Here is a 23,495-nt window from a genome sequence, read left to right on the forward strand (position 1 = left end):
AGTGGGGGAAAAGGCACACTCATACATTGCTGGTAGGACTGCAAATTGGTGCATCCAATCTGGAAAGCAGTATTCTTTGGAAAACTTGGAATGGAACCACCACTTGACCCAGCTATCCCACTCTTTGGTTTATAACCAAAGGTATTAAAAACAGCATACTATGGTGATGCAGCCACATCAATGTTTATAGCAGCACAATTCATAATAGCTAAATTGTGGAACCAACCTAGATGCCCTTCAACAGATGAATGGATAAAGAAACTGTGATATATATACACAATGAAATATTACTCAGCATTAAAAGAGAATAAAATCATGGCATTTGCAGGTAAATGAATGGAGTTGGAGAATATTGTGCTAAGCGAAGTAAGCCAATCCCCAAAAACTAAAGGCCAAATGTTTTCTCTAATATGTGAATGCTGATCCATAATGGGGAGGGGGGAGCATGGGAAGAATGGAGGAACTTTAAACAGGGAAGATGGGAGGGAGGGGAAGGGAGGGGGCACAGGGATGAAAAGATGGTGGAATGAGATGGATATCATTACCCTAAGTATAGGTATGAAGACACAAATGGTGTGACTCTACTCTATGTACAACCAGAGACATGAAAAATTGTGCTTTATATGTGTACTATGAATTGAAATGCATTCTGATATTATGTATAACAAATTAGAATAAATAAATTTTAAAAAAAGAAAAAAGAAATACCCATTTTTTGATACACTTATACATTGCAGGTGGGACAGAAAATTGGTGCAACCACTCTGGAAAGAAGTGTGGAGCTTCCTCAAAAAGGTAGGAATAGAACTACCATTTGATTTGGTTTTATTGCTCCTTGGTATATATATCCAAAGGAGTTAAAAAGAGCATACTATACTGACACAGCCACATCAATGTTTATAGCAGCTTAATTCACAACAGTTAAGCTATAGAACCCCTTCAAAAGATGAATGGATAAAGAAAATATGGCATATACCCACAATGAAATATTACTCAGTCATAAAAAGAATAACTTTATGACATTTACCAGTAAATGGATGGAACTGGTAACTACCATGCTAAGTGAAATAAGCCAATCCCCCAAAACAAAGATTGAATATTCTCTTTGATATGTGGATACTGACACAAAACAAGGGGGAGAGGTAAGGGGAAGAACAGAAGTTCAGTGGATTAGACAAAGGGAAATAAAGGGAAAGGAATAAGAAGGACCGTGGAATGAATGGGACAAAACTTTCCTGTGCTCACATATGAATATACCACAATGAATCTTCACATCATGTAAAACCCAAAGACTGGGATCATAATTAGAATAAGATGTACTCCATATTTGTATAAAATGTCAAAATATACTCTACTGTCATGTATAACTAAAGAGAAAAAAAATTAAAAAGAAATATCCCTTTTCCTTCATGTTCCAGGAAAAAATTGGGTAGTGGGTTACTTACTTTTGATAACTCTTCTGGTTATCTGTGCTGTGTAACAAACTACTCCAAAACTTAGTAGCTTAAAATAATATAGATCTTTTTTAAGCTTTTATGGTTTTTATGGATATATATATATATATATATATATATATATATATATATATATATATATAATTTTTTTTTCTTTTGCTTGGAGCTACTTCTATGAAAACACTTCATTATTGTTAGGGTTGAATAAATATGAATCAATAAACACACATTTATTGAGCACCTAACATGTGCAAATCTTTGCCTTGCAAACTCTGAGGCATTAAAAAAAAGTATAAAATGATCCTTGTTTCCAAAAAGCACAAAGCCAACTTTGGTACACTCAGTTATGAGAAGTTAAAGAGCAATGAGATCACAAAGTAATGACTTAACATTTAATTACCCATTATGTGCTCTGCAACATAAGAGGGCCCTATGTCCAATTACTTATTGAAGCTCTTTATTATATGGGCTGTCTTATGCAAAAGACAGAAGAGCCAAAGCAACAGTACTGAATGGCAAGGAGTCCTAAGAGCATACAGACTAGAGATTGATAACCGCAGTCAGTCCAAACCATCTACCTCTGAATACCCCCATTCACGGCCCAATGAGTTCTATAGAGAGTACAATGGAGTTCAAAGATGGAGGACATTCTGGGGGTTGAAATCATTTTAGGGAGTTTTTGATGAAGTGAATTCCACCTGTCACTAAAGGATGGATAAAGTGGAGAAAAGATAGTAGGGATTAGTAGCAAGAGGGGAAAAAAAAGAGGTATTTCCTAGGACTGACTACTTATGCCACATGACTGAACTAAAAGGTTATGCAGGAATAAAATAGGAGGAACAAGGGCTGGGATCAAATCATAAAGGACTCTGAATACACATCAAGAGACCTTCTGAATGTGTTGGCTATTGTGGGAAAGGACAGGGTGAACCTGGCTACAAATGTTTTTAAATAACACACTATACCTAGACAATGAAGAAACACCATTTTACAACGTTAGAATTTAAATGTTAAATGGAAGTTGCTAATCACAGTGGTTTCTTCTAAAACCTGGGGCATCCACAAAAGTTCCATTTGAAGATCTATAGTTAGCTAGCTAAGCATTTTTATAGACTTTGGTCTTTTGAGTGTTTGATCAGTTTTTGTTTATTCTGTCTGATGAGGCTGGTCTCACACAGCCCTCCTTGGTGTCTTCAGAAGGGAAAGAGCCATTACTCATTGCTGCCTCCCCAGTCCTGTCCCTGCCTCAGAGGAGTGTGGGAGCTGCTCTACTAGTGCCAGTACTGGGAACAAAGTTCTGAAAAGATGGGCACAAAGCTTATATATTTATGTTTTTATGGCTGAAGGCAGTTGCCCCTAAGTTATTAGGTGACATTTCTTTCACTGAAGATCATAGCAAACTGATAAAAGTGCCTATTTAGAGCCAAGTGCTTGCCTGTAATCCCAGTAACTTGGGAGGCTGAGGTAGAAGGATCACCAGGTTGAAGCTAGCCTGAGCAACTTAGTGAGACTGCCTCAAAATTAGTTGGGGGTTGGTGGGGAAAGGGCTGGGGGTGTAGCACATTTGCCTAGCTTGTGCCAGGCCATGGATTCAAACCCCAGTACCACGAGAAACCTGCATTACTAGCACCCTTCCTTAGGTCAATAGAGAGCATTTAGTGAGATATTTGTTTAATAAAAACCTGTGATGCATGTTAGCAGAACATTCCCAAGACCAAGCACAGTACTTGGTACAGAGATGATTCTTACTAAATTATGTCAAATGATTGAACTAAGTAATCTATGCAAAGTAGTTCTGAAACAAATGCCAACAAGAATAATCTTTAATATACTTCTGCTTATAATCTAGTCTTTTCATTTGTTTGAAAAGACTCAGAAAAATTGTAAGGGCTGAGGGTAAAAAGAAAAGTATAAAGAAAACATAAAAAAAAAACCCACATACAATTTTACTTTCCAGTGAACATTAAAGTGTATTTCTTCCAATCGTTCTTTCTATTTCTGTCTTAGTTCATGCATGAATTTTAATGTATTTATACCAAGTACATAACTGGGAGAGTAGAAGCATAAATTAAAGAATGCTACATGGGTTTTCTGAGTTTTCTTCTCTGCTATATAAATAGAGAGATGCAAATATATAACTATATCTTATGTGATTATGAGTTTAATTACACACATTGGGAGCTGGTTGTACCAACTCACATGCTTCATATTATGCATATACTCCTTTTGCTCTCAATTGAGCAGCATACAATTAAGATCTCATTAATACTAAAGTAAAACAAAACAAAATCCAAAAGGTAGATAAAAACACAAATTTCTGAAACCATTTGGCGTCCTCATTTACACAGATGTATTTGCCACTTGTCAACCCTAGCTTTCTTCTCTGAGGCTTTCACAAAAGGAAGAGAAAAATTTAGGATTTATATGTTGCCTCTTGTTGGTTATTTTGCTAGCACAGGATTTCAGCAGCCACTGAAATTGGCTTATAGAGGAGCCTCCAGTCCAGAGATCTATGGTGAAGATAGCACTTGAGCCAGAAAAATATTTTAATACACTGGCATTATATAATTGGACACTATCCTTGTTTTTCATAAGCCTTGGAAAGCTGTCCACACACTTGGAGAAGTTGTTTAGAGTAACCCTCCACAACCTGTCAATGTTAGGTAAAATAATGGGCTTTTCTTCAACATGATATTAGGGGATTTGTATGAAGGGCCTCTATTGTGCAGTTGAGATGTTTTCCTCTTCTGTTTATTCTACTTTCCTATCTAGCTGCACAGGAGGTACAGTTAGGAGGAAAGGGGGAGGCTGGTATGTGTTCTGTCAACCCTTCACCACAAACCCAGCTGCCAAAGCTGAAGCAGCCACACAGAGAGCTAAGGAAACTTAAAAAACTTAATTAAGGGGAAAAAAGCAAACAAAATAATACTATAGTGAATTTACTCAGTGCTGTAGCTTTGCCAGGGAAACCACAGAGTCTGCATTTATATGTTTCTTATATAAGACATATCTAATTAAAACAGGAGACGGGACAACAAGCTTTCTTCTAAGTTCATTTAAATACATGTTTATGTTGTGTTTAAATTCCCTGTGGGGTAATGTAATGACAATCCAAAGGCATAAAAGCAATTTGATTAGGCAGCTAGACCCTTCAAGAATACTTTTAGCCTTAAGTACTTAAGATTCAATCACCCTGCTATACCCAATACAAAAGTTATCTCTCCAGGTTGAGCAAGCCCCCAGACCTGAAGACCTAGTTCCCAAGCCTGGGCTGATTGACTTTCACCTTTGCAGTCTCTTTTCTCTACTGCCTTAGTGTTGTAATTAAAAGACTATTCTTGAGCTTTATTTTTGGTCCACTCTTCAATGATTTTAAATGAAGCTTCAATGGGCAAAATTTTGGTTACTTAAAAATCACCTAAAACCTCCACATTATATACATATAAATAATATGAAGGTAAAGTTGGGGGAAGCAACATGTCACTCTGTTAGTTTATCTATGGATTATGTTTTAGAACTATCCTTATTAAAAAGTGATCTACAGTTCTGAAGTATCAGCATCACCTAGGAGCTGGTTAGAAATGCAGGATCTCAGGCCCCCTCCTGGACTAATTGAAGCTGCACTTGTATTTTAACAAGATAATCAGATGACTAGTGAGCTTGTTAAAACATCAATTTAGGATAAAGGCCTTCTGGACAAATCATTCTTCCATCAGGCCCATCTTAAGTTATTCTGATATATTAAGATATTCCAATAGGAGCACTATGGGAATCATTCCATGTGCTCAGGTTAGTTTTTTTTCCCCCTTGGAATTCTGATTTCCCTTTATGATCTGATAAATACCTTAGGAGATTGGTAAGTAGAATAAAAACAATCACAGCATAAATTTTTAAGCCTCTTCTTTATGTCTAAGTTTAACTTATAATGGTTATGGACTATGACTAGGTATATTTAAAAGTGAGTTAATTTTATACTATGTACATATTTTATGTATTTAAATGGATATAAATGAACAAAAACTTTCTTTAATAATGTGTACCTTTACATGGCAACATAGATAGATTCTCTACAGAAAGTTTCTTCTGCCAGAGTAATTGAAAGGGTTGTAATTCCATTCTATGTTCATAAAGGAAGAATGCACCTGTCTTCTTCCCCACTTTTTTTTTTTAACATAGATCCTATTTGACCTAACTTTGAAATGTATTTTCCATCACTGGCTGCATATGTTATGACATTCTTACATTTTAAAACAGTCTCAAAAAGAACTTTATTGTACTACCCACAAGTTCATTTCAAATCCAGTTAAATAAAATTATTAAATTAAAATTATTTTGTGATATTTTTCCCTAAAATTCAAAGACCTTATGTGCTAATATGTTTGTGAAGAAATCCTATAACCATTCGTTGCCAGAGTCTTATTTATAGAGGGAGAATAAATACTTATTTGTTACTTTTAGTGCAGCCCTACAAATAATTTTTAAGAAGTTACTCTTTCAGAATAATGTAGTTTCTAGGCCTCTTCAGGCCCTACTCTTTATTTCATAAGTAAATAATCTCCTTTTCTTATCATCTTGTCTACAGAATAGTACAGAGAAACTAAATACCATTTTTTTTCACTTGTCAGTCATATTCAGTCTAATTCAGTAGGAGTAATAGTAATTTAAAGGCTTTCACAGGACAAGTCCAAGACAAAAAAAGTTACATGATTGATGCTGAGAGTCTATCAGATACTACAGGATGTATCTTGAATCAGTAAGCTCAGCATGGATTTACAAGAGATTATTATTTTAAGAACAACTCTTGCTGGGCACAATTCAGGAGCCACTTGTCAAAAGAAACGAACTTTATTTTTAGAACACACACACCACACCACACACCTCCTCAGGAAAAACCCTCAGAGCCCAACTGCCACCACCCGCTTCCCACAAGCCTCTCAACCTCCCCCACTCCTCCTGCTCTTGAGGGCGATTCGCTGGGTTCCCTGGGCAGAGCCAAAAAAAGTCACCCAATGAACAGCTCTGTGGTCTGAAAGGGCGGGGAAACAGCCCAATGAGCATTACCACAGAGGAGCCAATCAGTTGGCAGCTAGAAGTTTGCTGGCAGCTGGAAGTTTGCTGGGGCCCCTTCAGCTGTGGCTCTCAACAGCACATTCCTGTAATACCAATGACTTGGGAGGCTGAAGCAGGAGGATTAAAAGTTTAAAGCTAGCCCCAGCAATTTAGTGAGGCCCTAAGCAACATAGTAAAAACTTGTCTCAAAATAAAAAATAAAAGGGCTAAGATGTGGCTCAGTGGTTAAGCATCCCTTGGTTTAATCCCTGGTACATAACAAAAATAACAACAATAACAACAAAAATCCCCAACCAACCAACCAAACAAACAAATAAACAAAAAACCTTTTCTTGTTACTCAAAGGGAAACCTTCATGCTTTTGTATAGTAGGGGGCTTGGGTATAATCTCTGACTTAAGAATATAGATAGTTAAGTGACATCAGTAACATGGTAGAATAGGAGCTTTCCATAGTCATCTCCCTGGAGAAGCATTAAAATTTAACAACTACTCATGAATGAAATTATCTTTGTTGGAATCTGGAATAGCAGAGAAGTTCCAGAACATTATTGAGGCAAAAACAAAAACAACAAAACAAACAACCCCCCCCAACAAAATAAAAACAAGAATAGGCATAAAGAAAGAGTTAAAAGAACAGTTTCACTTTATCTATGTCACTTTGCCACCAAGGTGCCAATGCCTTGGTCCATGATTCCTCCCATAGAAGAAAGGGAGAGTACAAGAAGTACCCAGCTTCCCCAGCCATGTGGGATGCTGTCAAGGACCCACTTTTTTCTCACCATACTCAGAAAATTGAAGTGATAGGCACTGCTGAGTGGTTGGACAAGGCTGGAAATAGAAAAGAAAGACTGTGGATTCTACTAACCACTCTGTGGACTCCATTGCAAAGACTGCCAGTGAGCCACTGGGATGTTTTGTTTGTGGAACTCCCTCCCTAATTGGCCCATGGGTACCCCCCAAATGATCAATGCACCTTACTTTCTTCCAGTCTGGCTGCTGAACACCCCTCATAGATAGTGAGTGCAAGTACCCTGTAAGATAGCTAGTTCCACTCTGTGTGACTAGGAGAAGACACATGAACTTGAGCAGTTTAGGACACTGCCCTCAGGAAAGCAAGCAGGAGACTCTAAACACCTGGCCTGTCTTTGCAAGATCAAGAGAAGGCATACAATCTTAAGAATTCTCCCCAGGCTTGCGGCTGGAGCCAGCATGGTGGCCGAGCACAAGACCAAGTTGTCCAAGAACCTGCTGCACATGAAGTTCATGCAGAGGGGACTGTACTCGGAAACCAAGAAAAAACTAGAAAAAGAAGAAAAGAAGATCATTAGTGAAGAGCACTGGTACTTGGATTTGCCAAAGCTCAAAGAGAAAGAGAGTGCCATAATAGAGGAGCAGAGCTTCTTGTTATGTGAAGATCTTCTGTATGGAAGAATGTAATTCAGAGGATTTAATTCTGAAGTTGAGAAATTGATGCTTCAGATGAATGCTAAGAACAAAGCAGAAGATGAAGATGAAGATGAAATAGTAGAGTTTCATGTGTCAGATGAGGAAATGGCTAGAAGATATGAGACCTCGGTGGGAACAACTGGAAAAAAGTTTGCCAAGAAAAGAGACCGTGCCAATTATGGAGAAGATGAAAATGGAGACATAAAACCAGTTAAAGCAAAGAAGATGTTCTTAAAGCCCACGATTAAAAATGATGCCTTAAAATATGTCTTGGGGTGGCCATAAAAACAGACTTTGGAGCCCATCCTAGTGGCATCTTTTAGCTATTAATACTTGATATTTATTTGTAAAGAGATGTGTAATTTTAGAAATAGACTGTGTTTGAAACAGATGTGTAATGGATGTTATACATCCTTTTCCGAATCAGATTCATCAAAAGCAGAAGTTGAGCCTGAATCTTACAGATGTACATAGGCACAACATAGCTTCCTAAAGATTTTACCTCAGTTCTTTTTATATAGCTCTCCAGTCACTGACCTTGAATGGACTCCTATATATTAATGCAAGTGTTTAAATTGCCTTTAAGATTATATTTTACTTTAAATTATTAGTCATATAATCATGTCCAGCCAATTCATACATTCATTTTGGAGTCAAATGTCATAGGAATTTATTATATGTACATTCACCAAGAGCAAACATGCCTCTCCAACCTGAAGTATTTTCATGCTACCAAGTCTATCAATTTATGGTATTGTTTTTTATTTAAGGCATTTAATTTTAAAAAAATATTCTGTAATAAACATCTGTTTACACACACACACACACAATAAATAAATAAAAGAATTCTCCCCAGAAGAGAACAAGAGGTGTGGAGCAAGTACATACATAAAAAAGGTCTTAGAGAGCCTTAGAATTCCTAGTCAGGCTGTTTGGTGAAGACATTTCTGTCCCAAAGCAAATCAATAAGAACAGGTGTGGGTGACTGTTTCTTCAAATGTAAAAATATTAGACTACAAGGAACATGAAATATTAGAAATATTAGACTACAAAGAACATGAAAAGCCTGAAACATGAAACCCTGAAAAAAACACAATGATATTCAAGGACTTGACTTCAAATAAACAGAGATAAATTCATTATCTAAAAAAGAATTCAAAATAATTGTTTAAAGGATTCTCAGGAAGCTACAAGAGAACACAGATAACACAATGAAATCAGAAAAAACAATACATAAACAAATTGTGAAGTACAATAAAGAGATAGGATAAAAAAGAACCAAACAAAAGTTCTATAGCTAAAGAATATGATGAATGAAATGAAAATGAAATAGAGATCACCAACAGAGGTTTGATCAAGCAGAAGAATCTGAAATTAAAGACAAGTCATTTTAAAATACCCTTGTAAGAAAAAAAAAGTATAATGAAGATGAAAGAAGAAAGCCCACAGGAGTTTTGAGACACTATCAAGAGAGCTAATATTTGTTTTATGGGAATTCCAGAAGAGAGAAGGGAAGGCAAGGGACAGAGAGCTGATTTAGAAAAATAATGGCTGAAAACTTGCCAAAATTAAAGAGAGATATAAGCATGTAGGTACATAAAATTAAAAAATCTCTAATCAGGTTCAATCCAAAGAAAACGTTACCAAGACATATTATAATTAAACTGTCAAAAATCAAAGACAAAGAATTTTGAAAGTAGCAAGAGCAAAGAGGTTTATTGCACACCAGGCAATAAGGCCATCAACATGATTTCTCAGCAAATGCTGCAGTTTAGAAGACTGGGTTGATGTATTCAAATACTGGGGAAAAAATAAATTGCTAACCAGGAATATTTTATCAAGAAAAACTGTCCTTCAGAAATTACTTATAGAAATAAAATCTTTCCCAAAAGAAAAATGGAGGGAGTTCATCATCACTAGACTTGCCTTGCAAGAAATGATAAAGGGAGTTATTTAAACTGAAATGAAAGAATGTTAGTTAAAAACATGAAACCATATGAAAGCATAAAATTTAATGGTAAAGGTAAGTATGTAGTCAAATTATTCAACACTGGAATAAAGGTATATAAATTATTTATAAATCTTATAAAGGTTACAAGACAAAAATATTAAAAATAAATATAACAGAGTAATTTATTCTTAGTTATACAGTATAAAAAAGATGTAAATTGTGACCTCAAAAACATAAATTATGGGAATATAAAATTGTAGTTTTTTATATACAATCAAGGTGAAGTTGCTATTGATTTAAAATAGACCATTGTTATGGTTTGGACATGAAGTGTCCCCTCAAAGCTCATGTGTGAGACAATGCATGAAGGTTTGGAGGACAAATGATTGGGTTATAGCCTTAACCTAATCAGTGAATTAATCCCTGATGGGATGACTGGAGGCAGGTAGGATGTGGTTGGAAGAAGTGGCTCATTGGGGGCATGGCTATGGGGTATATATTTTGTATCTGGAGAATGGAGTCTTTCTCTCTCTGCTTTCTGATCTTAATGTGAGCTGCTTTCCTCTGCCACACTCTTCCACCATGATGTTCTGCCTCACCTCCAGGCCCAAGGAATGGAGCCAGCCTTCTGTGGGCTAAGACCTCTGAAACCATGAGCCTTCAAATAAACTTTTCTTCCCTAAAATTATTCTGGCCAGATATTATAGTCACAGCAGCAAAAAAAAGCTAACTAAAACAACCATTATAATTATAACATGTTTTACATAACATTAGGGTAACTATAAAGCAAAAACTTATAGCAAATACACAAAGATAAGGAGAAAGGAAGAAAAGCATACTACCATAAAAAATCATCAAATCACAAAGGTAGATAGCAAAGGAGGAAAGAAAAAATAAATCTATATAACAGCTAGAAAATAACAAAATGGCAATAGTAAGCCTTTGTCTACCAATCATTACCTTGAATTAAATGAATTGAGTTATCCAATAAAAAGACAGACAGTAAATGGGTGGATAAAACCATAGGAACCAACTAGCTGCCTAGAGGAGGCTCACTTCAGCTTTAAATATGCATATGGGCAGAGAGGTGAAGGGATGGCAAGACATTCTATACTAATAGAAACAAAAGCTAGAAGAGGCAGATACACATGTAATCAGATAAAACAGACTTCAAGACAAACACTATAACAATAATCAAAGAAGGTGACTATGTAATAATAAAAGTGACAATTCATCAAGAGGATATAACAATTATAAATATATATGCACCCAATAACAGAGCACCTAAGTATATAAAGCAAGTATTAACCAAAGGGAGAAAAATACAGTGATACAACAATAAAGGAGACATTAATATCTCACTTTCAATAATAAATAGATCATTCAATAAAGAATTTTTTTGCAGTATCAAGGATTGAACCCAGGGGCACTCTACCACTGATCTACAAATCCCAGTCCCTTTTATTTTTTATTTTGAGATAGGGTCTCACTATGTTGCTAAGGCTGGCCTTGAATTTAAGATTCTCATGCTTCATTCTCACAAGTAGCTGGGATTATAGGCACACACCATTCCATGCTAACAAAATATTGGTCTTGAATAACACTGTAGGACATAACAGACATAATGGAACATTCTATTTAGCAACAAGAGAATACATATTATTTAGGCTGGGGTTGTGGCTCAGTGTAGAATGCTTTCCTAGCATGTGTGAATCATCGGGTTCGAGCCTCAGCACGAATATAAATAAATTAAGTAAAGGTATTGTGCCCATCTACAACTAAAAATATTTTTTTAAAAAGAATACATATTATTTGCAAGTACACATAGAACATTGTACAAGACAGATTATATATTAGGCCACAAAACAAGACTAACAAATTTATGAAAATTGAAATCATACCAGGGATCTTTTCTAACCACAATTTTTGAAACTTAAAATCAATAACAGAAGGAAAATTGGAAAATTCACAAATGTGTAGAAATTTAAAAACACACTTCTGAACAGCCAATGGGTAAAATAAAAATTTTAAAGGAAAATTAAAAAACGTCTTCATACAAATAAAATTGGAAACAACATATCAAAACTTATGAGATATAGGAAAAGTACTTCTAAGAGAAAACTTTACATGGAGAAATAATTACATAAGAAAAAAGATACATCTCAAATAAACAATCTAACTTTAGCTCCTAAGACAGTGGGAAAAGCAAAAAAAAAATATTACTAACCCAAAATGAGTAGAAATAAAAAAAATAAAATAGAGAATAGAAAAACAATAGAAAAGATAAGATCACATGTTGTTCTTTTTTCTTTTACTTTTTCCTTTATTTTTGCAGTGCTGAGGATCAAAACCAGGTCTTCATGCATGGTAGACCAGTTTTCTACTACCGAGCTATACCCCAATGCAGAAGTCAGTTTTTGAAAGAAATAAAATTGACAAACACTTAGCTAGACAAACTAAGGAAAAGTAAAGAAGTCTGAAATCAATAAAATCAGAAATGCAAGAGAAGACATTAGAACTGATATCACTGAAATACAAAAGCTCATGAGTAGATATTATAAATAATTACATGCCAAATATGGATAAACTAGAAGAAAGAGATAAATTCTTAGAACAAACTACCATCACTGAATCATGAAAAAATGGAAATCTGAACAGATCAATAATGAGCAGGGAGATCAAATCAGAAATACAAAACTTCCCAAGAAAGAAAAGCCCAAGACCTGATGGTTTCACTAATAAATTTTACCATCTAATGAAGAACTAATACCAGTATCTCTAAAATTCTCCCCAAAAAGTTGTAGATGAAGGAATGCTTCCCAATGTGTTGTATGAGGCCAACATTGCCTTGTACCTCATCCAAACAAGAGTACCACCACATGAAAAGGAAACTATAGGCTGATATATATTTTTTAATATTTATTTTTTAGTTGTAGTTGGACATAATACCTTTATTTTATTTATTTGTTTTTATGTGGTGCTGAGGATTGAACCCAGGGCCTTGTATGTGCTAGGTGAGTGCTCTACTGCTGAGCCACAACCCCAGCCCCTCAAGCTGATATCTTTTATGATTATCGATGCAATTTTCCTCAACAAATGGTTAGCAAAGTGAATTGAACAGCACATTAAAAGGGTCATACACCATGGTCAGATGAGATTTATTTTTTATATATGAAATCAATAAATGTGATTAACCACATTAATAGAATGGAGGATAAAATCATATGATCATCTCAATTTTTAGATCTAAAAAAGCATTTGACACAATTCAATATCCTTTTATGAAAAACTCAACGAATTATATAAGGAATGTATTTCAACACCATGATCACATGTGACATGCCCATAGTTAATGCCATTCTCAAGGATGAAAAATTGAAAACTTTTCTAAGATCAAAAGTAAGACAATGATGCCCATTCTTGCCATTTTTTTAAAAAATTAAATACTAGAAGTTCTAGCCAGAGCACTCAGGCAAGATAAAGAAACAGAAGGCATCCAAATAGGAATGGAAAAAATAAAATTGTATGCAGGAGACATAATCTTACATCTTATAAACCCTAAAGTCTCCACAAAACAATCATTAGAACTAATAAACAAATTTAAAAAAGTCAAGATATAAAAACTAGTTGTGTTTTATGCACTAACAACAAACCATTCAAAAAAGGAAAATAAAAAATAAAATTCTTAGGAATAAACTTTTGAGGAAATAAATAAATCTTATCCGCTGAAAACTATAGAACACTGATCAGAAAATTGAAGAAGGCACAAATAAATGGAAAGATAACCTATATTAATTGATTAGAAGAATCACTATTGTTCATACTACCGAAAGCAATCTACAGGATCAATGTAATCCCTATCAAAATTCCAATGGCACTTTCCAAAGAGATAGAAAAAGATTTCTAAAATTTGTATGAAACCATAAAATACCATAACACCTCAAACAATCTTGAACAAAAAAGAACAAAGCTGGAGACATCACACCTCCTGATTCAGATTATATTACACAGCTATGGTAATCAAAACAGTGTAGAACTGGAGTAAAAACAGACATACAGATTGATGGAACAGAATAGAAACCCAGAAATTAATTGAAACATATGGTCAGCTGATTCTGGAATATTTGCACTGTGGACACCATGTGGGAAAACTGGACATTGACATGAAAAGAGAAAGGAAGAAAAAAGGAAGGAAGGAAGGAGGGAAGAAAAGAAGGAAGACGGGCGTCTTTTCTTATACCACACACAAAAGTCAACTTAAATAGGTTGAAGATTCAAGAATGAGACCTGGCAGCATAACTACTGTCATGTGAAACTAGAAAAAGCTTCATGACCTTGGTCTTGACAATGATTTTTTGGATATGATATCAAAAGCACAGAAAACAAAACCAAAAATAAACAAATAGGACTATAGAAAACTAGAATATTCCCACACAGCAAAGGGACCAACCAACAAAATAAAAAGGCAACCTTCAAAATGGGGGGAAATATTTGCAAATCTTGTATCACGTAAGGCGTTATTATATCCACACTACCTAAGGAACTCATACAATTCAGTAGTAAACCACAATAAAGGTGGGGAAGGGAAGAAGATAAGCTCAGTAGATTAGACAACATGGAACAAAAGGAATAGAGTGGGGATAGGAATAGGAAAGACACTAGAATAAGTCTAACATGATTTTCTTATGTATACATATGAAAATACCTAAGTGAATCCCACCATTGTGCCCATCCACAAGAATAGTGTCCTAATTAGAATAAGATATATTCCATGCTTGTATAATTTTATCAACATGGATTCTACTATCATGTGTAACTAAGAAGAACCAATAAAAAAAGTATGGTTAATTGTCTATTATAGTAACTTGCTTCTGGGGAAGAAAAAGTTGCGTGGGAAAGAAAACAGTTTTCTTGGGATGATGTAAATATTCTGTGCTTAAAAGCAGTGAAGGTTTTTATGAGTGTATTTGTCAAAACTGTACAGTCAATATTTGTGCCATTCAATACATGTACATATGACCATACCAAAAAATAAATATGTAAGGAGTGGGGCTGGTCTAGGTTGGGAAATAGGTAGAAGCACAGAAGAAATAAAATGGCATGTAATAAGCAGATGTTGAATGTAGATAACTGGTATATTGTAATATTCACTTTACATACATTTACAATTATGTAATAAAACATTTGTATAAAAAAACCCAGCCAAGTAAAAAATAGGCAAATGATCTAACTATACATTTTCCAAAGAAAATAAGCTGTTCAAAATCAAAACCATAATGTTAGGATGGCTGTTATTAATAAAAGGCAAATCTCAGAAATTGTTGACAAGGATGTGGAAAAAAGGGAACCTTTGTACATTGTTGGTAGGAACGTAAATTAATATACCCATTATAGAACAGGATGAAGATGCTTCAAAAATTTGAAAATAGAACTACCATATGCTCTAGAAATTTTACTTATGGGCATATGTCTTTTAGTGTCATGTTGCTGTGACAAAGTATCTAAGAAAATCAACTTAGAGGATAACACATATTTTGGCTCACAATTTTAGAGTCTTCCGTCCATGGTCACTTGGCCTGGTGGCTTTTGGACCTATTGTGAGGCAGTCTATTGTGGTAGAAGAAAGCTGCTCAGCTCTTGGTAACCAGGAAATAAAAGAGAGAGGAAGGGCCCAGGGACCCAACATACCATCAAAGGTTTACCTGGGGGACCTTCCTCCCACCTCCTAATTGTACCACATGTTGGCAACCAAGCCTTTAACACATGATCTTTGAGGGACATTTCAGATCCAAGCCATACCAATATTCAAAAGATATAAATCACTAACTTGGAAATACAGCTCCACTCCACGTCCATTGCGGTATTATACACAATAGCCAAGATATAAAAATAACCTGTGGCCTTTAACAGATGAATGGATAAGGAAAGTATACCATATAATTTTATGCATATATCAATTGAGAAATATTATTCAGCCCTAAAATGGAAATTCCTGCCACTTGTGCTAATATGGATGAATCTGGAGGATGTTATGCTAGTGAAATAGGATAGGTGAGGAAAGACAAATCCTTCACCATCTCACTTATATGTGGATTCTTCAAGTCAAACTCACAGAAACAAATAGTAGAAGAATGGTAACCAAAAGTCAGGGTGTGGAGGCAATGGGGAAAATCAGTCCAAGGATGCAAACTTTCGGTTATAAGTTCTGAAATTATATGGAACATGGTGATTGCAGTTAATAATAATGTCGTGTGTACGTGAAATTTTCTGAGAGTAGATACTAACCATTCTTAACACACACAAGTAATTATGTAAAATGATAGATATTTTAGTTTTGTTAATACTTTCATAATGTACACACCTACCAAAACCTCACATTGTACACCTTGAATATATATAATTTTTATTTGTGAACTGTACCTCAATAGAATTGGAAAAATGACCCTTAAAAATAAAAAGGATTTAAATTGTCTGATTCTATTACTTAAGTATCATAGATCTATTATTATGTTTTAAAGTGAGAATTAAGTTAAAAATCATATTTCTTAGAACAGAGTGCAGTTTCTACTATCAACTTACATTCTCTCCCCCTCCTTCTCCTCCTCTTCATCATCATAACTAATTCTAATTGTCACTTCTTGTGTTCCAGGCATCAACTAGTGTAAATACTTTTTTACATATTAAATTACTAAGTTGTATAAGAAGCTTTTGAGGTACATAATATCATTCTTATTTTAAGAGGAAAAAATTAAGGTCTGGAGTTGTCAAATGAGAAGTCACAGAGTTTAAAAGGGGGTTAAATGAAGAAAAAAAAAGCTGTCAGAGATGCCACCCATTTTTAAAAAAATATTTAGTTTTTAGTTATAGGTGGACACAATATCTTTATTTTACACTTATGTGGTGCTAAGGATTCAACCCAGTGCCTCACACATGCCAGGCGAGTGCTCTACCTCTGAGCCACAACCCCAGCCCCTTCCACTTTTAAAAAATTTGTTCTAATTAGTTTTGTTGTTGTTGTTGTTGTTATTGTTGTTCTAATCAGTTAACATGCTTTGAATCTAGGTAGGTTGAATAATGGTGGAGGAAAAAGTCTTTGAAAAAAATAATGAATTTAGTTTGGATCAGGGATTCTGAAGGAATGACAGACCCTGGGATTTAGACTAATCCAATGGTTACAAAGGAAAGCTGAAACTGTGGAGAGATCAGAGGTGTGAAAGATCTGGAGGTATTCAGGGTTCAGTGAAGGCCTATGAAGTGATTAGGGTGGGCTTGGCCAGGTGGGGGCAGCAGAGCATCACCAATTGCTGAAGATGGCAGAGCACTGAGAGTCTCTTTAGGAGATAGAGGAAGTGGGCCCCTGGAGGTGGGACCACCCGCACAGCAGCAATGTATCCATGATGCAAAGGTTTCTAGAAAACCTTTGAGTTGGTAGGCATGTGAGCAGATGCAAGTAACTAGTGATTTTGGAAAAAAGTGATTTTAGAAGAGTAGTGATATCAGCATCAGATTAAAAGGATTAAATGGGGGAATGGGTATGGAGATAGGAAAAGTAGGAATATGTATTTTTGAATCTGCCAATGAAAAGAAGCAGAGTAATAGGATGGTAGTTTAAGGTGAAGGCAGACTAGATGGGGAGATTTTTTTGTAACTTGAAGTATTCTTATGAAAAGTTTATGAGATCACTGGAATAATATCATGAAGAGAGTAATTGAAGATGACAAAGAGGGAAAGATGCTTCTCATAATAGTTAGGATATAATCAAGGGTACTAGTAGGTGAAGTTTTCTGTTTGAGGAGAGCAGGAAGAGAGAAGATACAGACGATAGAGATTTTATGGATCTTTACTAAGAGTGCCAACCTTATATAATTAGGCTGTTTTCTAATAGTCATCAGTTATTTGGAATCTTAAATCATTTTTCCATTATCTACTTTCCCTTACTATTGCATTTTAATAAATAGAAATTTCAGGTACCATGTAAAGATGTTTAAAAAATTCCTTGTTTCTTACATTGGTCACTTCAGTGCAGTCATGTACCTAAATTTTACGGTGGGAAATGAGGGACCATTTCTGATGTCTACTGGGATGAGTATAAGCAGTTATCATGAATGGATCAGGCTTGTTCATCTCTGTAGACCTCTAAGCAAGTGAAGGTTATTTGGATCAAAGATGTATCTTGTCCTAGAGTTTTCATTATTCACCATGATTTAGAATTTGAAATTCGAATGGGCTTAATTCACAACTGAGCCACTTGTGTAATCAAATCCAAGTCTGTGAATGCATTGCTTCCTAATCCAGTGACATAAAGAAGTTTCCAAATCTTTGACCACCAGCCTCTCCTAGCCCCCAATGCTTTTCACTTCTGTTGTAAAGGAAAATGCTCCAAGGTTATTTGCAAGTGACTTACTTTCCACAGTGTAAGGTGAAAACTAGATATAACACAAAGTAGCAGAATGTCATGCAGATGTTCTCCTTCTCCTTTCAGTTTATTTTTTCTTGTTCAGCATTGCTCTCTAACACTTTTGATCTGAAAATCTCTCTCTGCTTGTTAAAAACCTTCTCTAGCTGCCTCTACCATCTCTATGGATATGTGTGGTTCTTCTATTTTGTGTATAGTGAAGGGCTCCTGCAATGTATTCCTCATGCAGTCTTGTTTCTTCTTCAACATTTTCAAAGTAATTATTTCAGAGTGGGTATGCGTCCTTTTTTACTTTACAGAAAAAAAAAAAAGATTTGGAGGAAATATGGGAGAAGTCACGATTAGTAAAGCTGGAAGAGAATTAGTGAGAATTAGCCAATCTCACATGTGACAAAATCAAAGCAGAGGGGTTAAATGATTTGCTTGATAACACACAGAAAAAGAAACAGATGGAGGAAGAACAAAAAACCTGCATAAAGTGTAGTAATATGGATTAGTTGCCAAGAATTCAAACTCAGTGTTTGTTTTTTCAGTTTATGGCTATTTTGACCATGAGAGGAAAACTAAATTGGAAGGTTAGGGAAACAGAAAGTTTTGTCTTCAAAAGTTAACTAACTGTCCAGCCCATCTTAAGAAAAAAATATGGTTCATCTGTCATTTCCCTCACTGTTATTGCTTGATTCCTTTTCACAAGGCCTAACCACTTCACCATGTCTTGGATTCTTTCCGGCCCATCAACTCCATTTCTTAGCATTGATTTTTTTCAATGCTTTGCAGACCTTTTCTGTTCCCTTTAGACTGAATTAATTCTTTCATTTATTTTTTTATTAATTCATTGGCAGAATGTTTTTCCACATTTTTATGAGAGCTTTGGCTCTGAAAGAAGTATTTATTATACATGTACTTTAACCCCAAAGGAAACCAGAAAAGAAGGAAACTGGAACAAGAAATTAATATTCAATTTATGGGGATATTAACAGATGAAATATGGTTAGAAAAAATTTCCTGAAATAAAATAACCACACTGCCCTTCAATCCTTGCCATCAGTGTGGTTTGTCACAATACCAAATTAAATCCATTTTTAAAAAACGTTCTGTTATTTTAAACAAATATTTTCCTTAAATTTAAGCAAAAGGAAAAACTCCATTCAGGCAATAAATATTGGAGTGCTTACTATTTGTAAAGTACTGTGGTGGGCCCTCAAGAGCATAGTGAAATAAGTAAGTCTCTGTGGGATACTTACTTTTTTTGAATTTCAAAAGCCTTTGCATAGATAGAAATCTGGGGTCTGTTAAAGAATCATACAAGTTTTCACACTCTTGTCTTTTTCCCACCAAGTCTATGCAGCACTTGACACCGCTGAACTTTTCCCATTGATTCAACAAATATTTACGGCATTCTTAATTATTGGTCTGGTGTAGGTCACTGATATATGGCAACAACGGTGAAAAGAATCACAAAATTCTTGCTCCTGCAGAATTTGTACTCTAGTGAGGGGAGAAACAGAATATATAACTAGGTAAAATATCACGTATAAGTACTATAGAGGGGGATAAAAAAGCAGAGTAAGAGCATTGGAAGTTTTTGGACTGGTGATGTTGCAATTTCAAAGGTTTCCAACAGGATTTCCAGGGAGGGTCTCATTAGGACTTTAAGGGGTAGGGAGACTTTGGGTTTTATTCTGATGAAAAGTTACTGGAGTATTTTCTTGGACAGATGATCTGATTTGTAATTTTGGTGGACCATGAATGAAATTGGTCATGTCCTGAAGCAGGAATATAGATAAGGGAATTACTATAAAACCCAGTAGAGAGATAATTGTAGTAGAGTGCGTGGAGGAAACTGGTAGATTTCTGCATATATTTGGTTGGTGGAATCAACAGAATCTGCTGAAGAACTAAAGATGAGATGGGGAAGAATGAGGACAAGGAGCTACCAGCTTTGGAAACTCAGTATCACCTTTGTAAAAGGTGGAACTTTTTAAACCTCTTGATTCCAGTTTTCACCCCAGATTCTTTAGCCAGAATCACCAGGACTTTGGAAACACTACCTTTAAAACTCCTCCCAAGATTCTTCCACAGCCAACTTGGGCTAACAAAACTTGCGGACTTAATATGTAACCTGTTGGTTACATATGACGAGCTCAAGCACAGCACTGTGCAGTGCGCGTGGGGCGTTGGGCTAGTGGAGGAAAAGATTAATCCTACTTTAATTCAGGAATACCCTTAAGAAACCTTAAGTGGGTTGGGTTAACCACGGTACGGGAGGGCTTTTTGGAGTAGCCTGATTTTACAAAGTTTTTCTCAGACCTTTAAAAAGAAGGAGAGAACAAACATGAAAGAAAAAAATAGTGGGGTGGTACGGAGAGAGAGGTGACAATTGCACACTCCAGATTCTGGTTCCTCGCCTCTCTCCGCGGGACACAACGCGGGAGAACTAACCCTGAAGCGCAGACGCCACTACAAGAAAGTTACGCCTCTACCAGAAAGGGGCCGGCCCGTTTTCGGGACGCAGCAAAGCTCGAGTTTCCGGAAGGACCGGATTCGGGAGCGGACCAAACCGGATGGAGGTCGCGCGCGCCCGCCTTTTCCCGCCCTCTTTCTGGTTCACCCAGAGGCAATTTCTCAGGGGGGCGGGGTCGCGACGACCTTTTGCGCAGGCGCAGTCGGCGGTCCACGCGTGGTGAAATGCCTGGAACGCACGTTTCTCGTGTCCGTAGCTTATATAGGCGGATCTTGCAACTACACCGGGTTCTGCCCCCGGACCTTAAATCTCTGGGTGACCAGTACGTGAAGGACGAATTTAGGAGACATAAGACCGTTGGTTCTGACGAGGCCCAGCGTTTCTTGCAGGAATGGGAGGCAAGTGACGCCCCCTTTTCTTCGCCCCCTTTTCTTGGGGTTTCTTTAAGTGGTGTTCCCGGTTTGTCCCTTTCAGAGTTCGCCTGTCCCAGCTCGTGCCCAGTAACCCATACAGATTAAACAGGGGCATTCTACACTTGATAAAGCTGCATCCTGAGTCCCTCAGTTTCTCCCACCAGGTCCTGGCTGGAGCAGATCCAGTGTGTCTAACTCAGTTCAGCCTTTTGAGCTCTTGCAGATACTAGTCGTCCAAGAGGTGAGGGTGGGGGTCACAAAATTGACTAAATCACTGTCAAACGCTCAGAGGGCTTGCCGGCTTCGGTCCGCTCCACTGCCTTTGCAGGTAGGAAACGCCTGTTAATAAGTTAATGGTTATTTCATAACAGTCTCCACACCTAGAGGTTTGTTTTCCTGATCTATTACTTTTTAAATCTCAGGGTCTTAGTGAATTTCTTACTCGATACAGAAATCAGATAAAGGACTGTTAAGGATTACTAGTGGTGAAGGAGGAAAATGCTGGTCGGAGTTAAGCAAGGTGGAAGTTGGTTTCTTTAGGGTCTGCAGTCATGAGTCACGTGGCTTTGTTACTTTACCCTTCGCTCTTGTGCCCAGTCTTGAGCAGACAAATGCATTAGGGATTAGTGACTTTATTTTTTGAACGAAGGAAAAAAAAATATTTACAATTTTTCGTGGGTTGTGAGCCCTGCAGGATTTCCTCTTCTTATTGGTAAATATTAAGAAATGAATGGATTTGTAGATTAGAGTACGTCTCAGGTATTTGAAAGCATGGTAGAGGTGAGTTTTAATGTCTAAAAAGTTGATGGCTGAAGAGATGACTGAATTGGGCTTTAAAAAAAAAATCATAGAGATTATACTAGGGTAAACCTGGAACTTCTGCACTGAATTCCAGAATTGATTGTTGAACCATTGAAGTTTTAAAGACAGACATTTAGAATAATGGTGACATTTAGAAAGTTCATAAAAATCATGGTGTAGTCGATATAATTTGCTTGCCTGAAACCAGGGAAGTTTAATATTTTAAGTGCAGACCACTTTCTTTTAATAAGGTAATTTGGTCTTGGAGCCAGAACTAGATTCAGATTCAGGCTTGGATATTATTAAAGGTCAGAACACTTAATTTTTCTAGTCTTTTATCCCTCACCTGTAAAGTAATAGTATTTATAGTATGCATCTGAAAATTAGTGTATGTTCCACTAAGAATGTATTCCACTAAGCTACATCCTACCCTTGTTGCAGACTTTTAATTATTTAAAAAGTATTTAAAAGCGCATAGAATATTATTAATTACATTGAAATTATTATATATTTAAGGTGTTTGTTAAGTGGCCTCTTTTAAGTGAGTTCTGTTTGTGGATAGACAGGAGAGTTTGGTTCTGTGCTTGGAAGAAATGAGGTTACTTTTAGAAGTCATAGTTGGAAATTTTTAGGGAAAATGTAGGAAAAAGTGGGGACTTAGAATAAATTGTTACAAGCTGAGGGAAGAGAGGGTGTAAGAAAAGAACTAAGTAAATTGTTGAACAACCTAGGAAGCTTGGTAGGAATTTAGCTTTTTTGTTTTCAACTCTTTTGGAATAATTTTAAACGAGTTACAGAGGTAGTAAGGAGTTCCCATACATCTGTACCCTGTTTCCTTTTCTGGTAACATATCACCAAGGTACGTTTATCAAAACTAAGAAATTTAACAGTATTATAATATTATTAACTATACATATTTTGCCAAGATTTCCATGAATGTTTTTATTCTGTCCAGGGTTCACTCTGGATCCATGTTGCATTTAGTCATCTTTTCTCCTTAATCTCATCCAATCTGTGACAGTTGATCATTTTTTCCCTATCTTTCACTACCTCAACACTCTTTTGAAAAAAGTACTAGCTTTTTACTTTGTAGAATGTTTCTCATTTTGGGTTTTTTTTTTTTTGATGTTTATTCATGATCATGGGATTGGTGTTATCCATTATTGAGAATACTATAGGAATGAAGTATCCTCAACACTTAAGAAGGTACATATCAACATGACATTATTGATAACAGTGATTAACTTGGTTAAGGTGGTATCTGCCAGGTGTTCCGCTGTTAATACTGTGGTTTGGATAAGGTTTGAGTGTGTCCTCTAAAGGTTTATATGCTTAATGCTTGGTCCCCACTGTGGTGATGTGTAGAGGTTCTAGAACCTTGAAGAGGTGGGGCCTAGTGGGAAGTAATTAGCTCACTAGGAGCATCACCCTTGAAAATGATTAATATAGTTTTTTTTTTTTTTTTTTTTTTTTTTTTTT

The 23,495-nt window shown here is 36.0% G+C and overlaps 1 protein-coding gene and 1 pseudogene across 1 annotated transcript in view; both read left to right on the forward strand.

Moving 5' to 3' along the window:
• Window positions 1-7,734: 7,734 nt before the first annotated feature.
• Window positions 7,735-8,256, forward strand: LOC107144391 (annotated as a pseudogene).
• A 12,708-nt stretch (window positions 8,257-20,964) lies between these two features.
• Sdhaf3 (succinate dehydrogenase complex assembly factor 3) overlaps window positions 20,965-23,495 on the forward strand; it is a 67,426-nt gene continuing 64,895 nt past the window's right edge. Inside the window, exon 1 of the mRNA XM_048785972.1 lies at window positions 20,965-21,200. Within this exon, the coding sequence (XP_048641929.1) occupies window positions 21,027-21,200 (174 nt within the window). The 5' untranslated portion in view covers window positions 20,965-21,026. The remainder of the gene's footprint in view (window positions 21,201-23,495) is intronic.

Source organism: Marmota marmota, unplaced genomic scaffold, assembly GCF_001458135.2.
Source record: "Marmota marmota marmota unplaced genomic scaffold, marMar, whole genome shotgun sequence".
Lineage (NCBI taxonomy): Eukaryota > Metazoa > Chordata > Mammalia > Rodentia > Sciuridae > Marmota > Marmota marmota.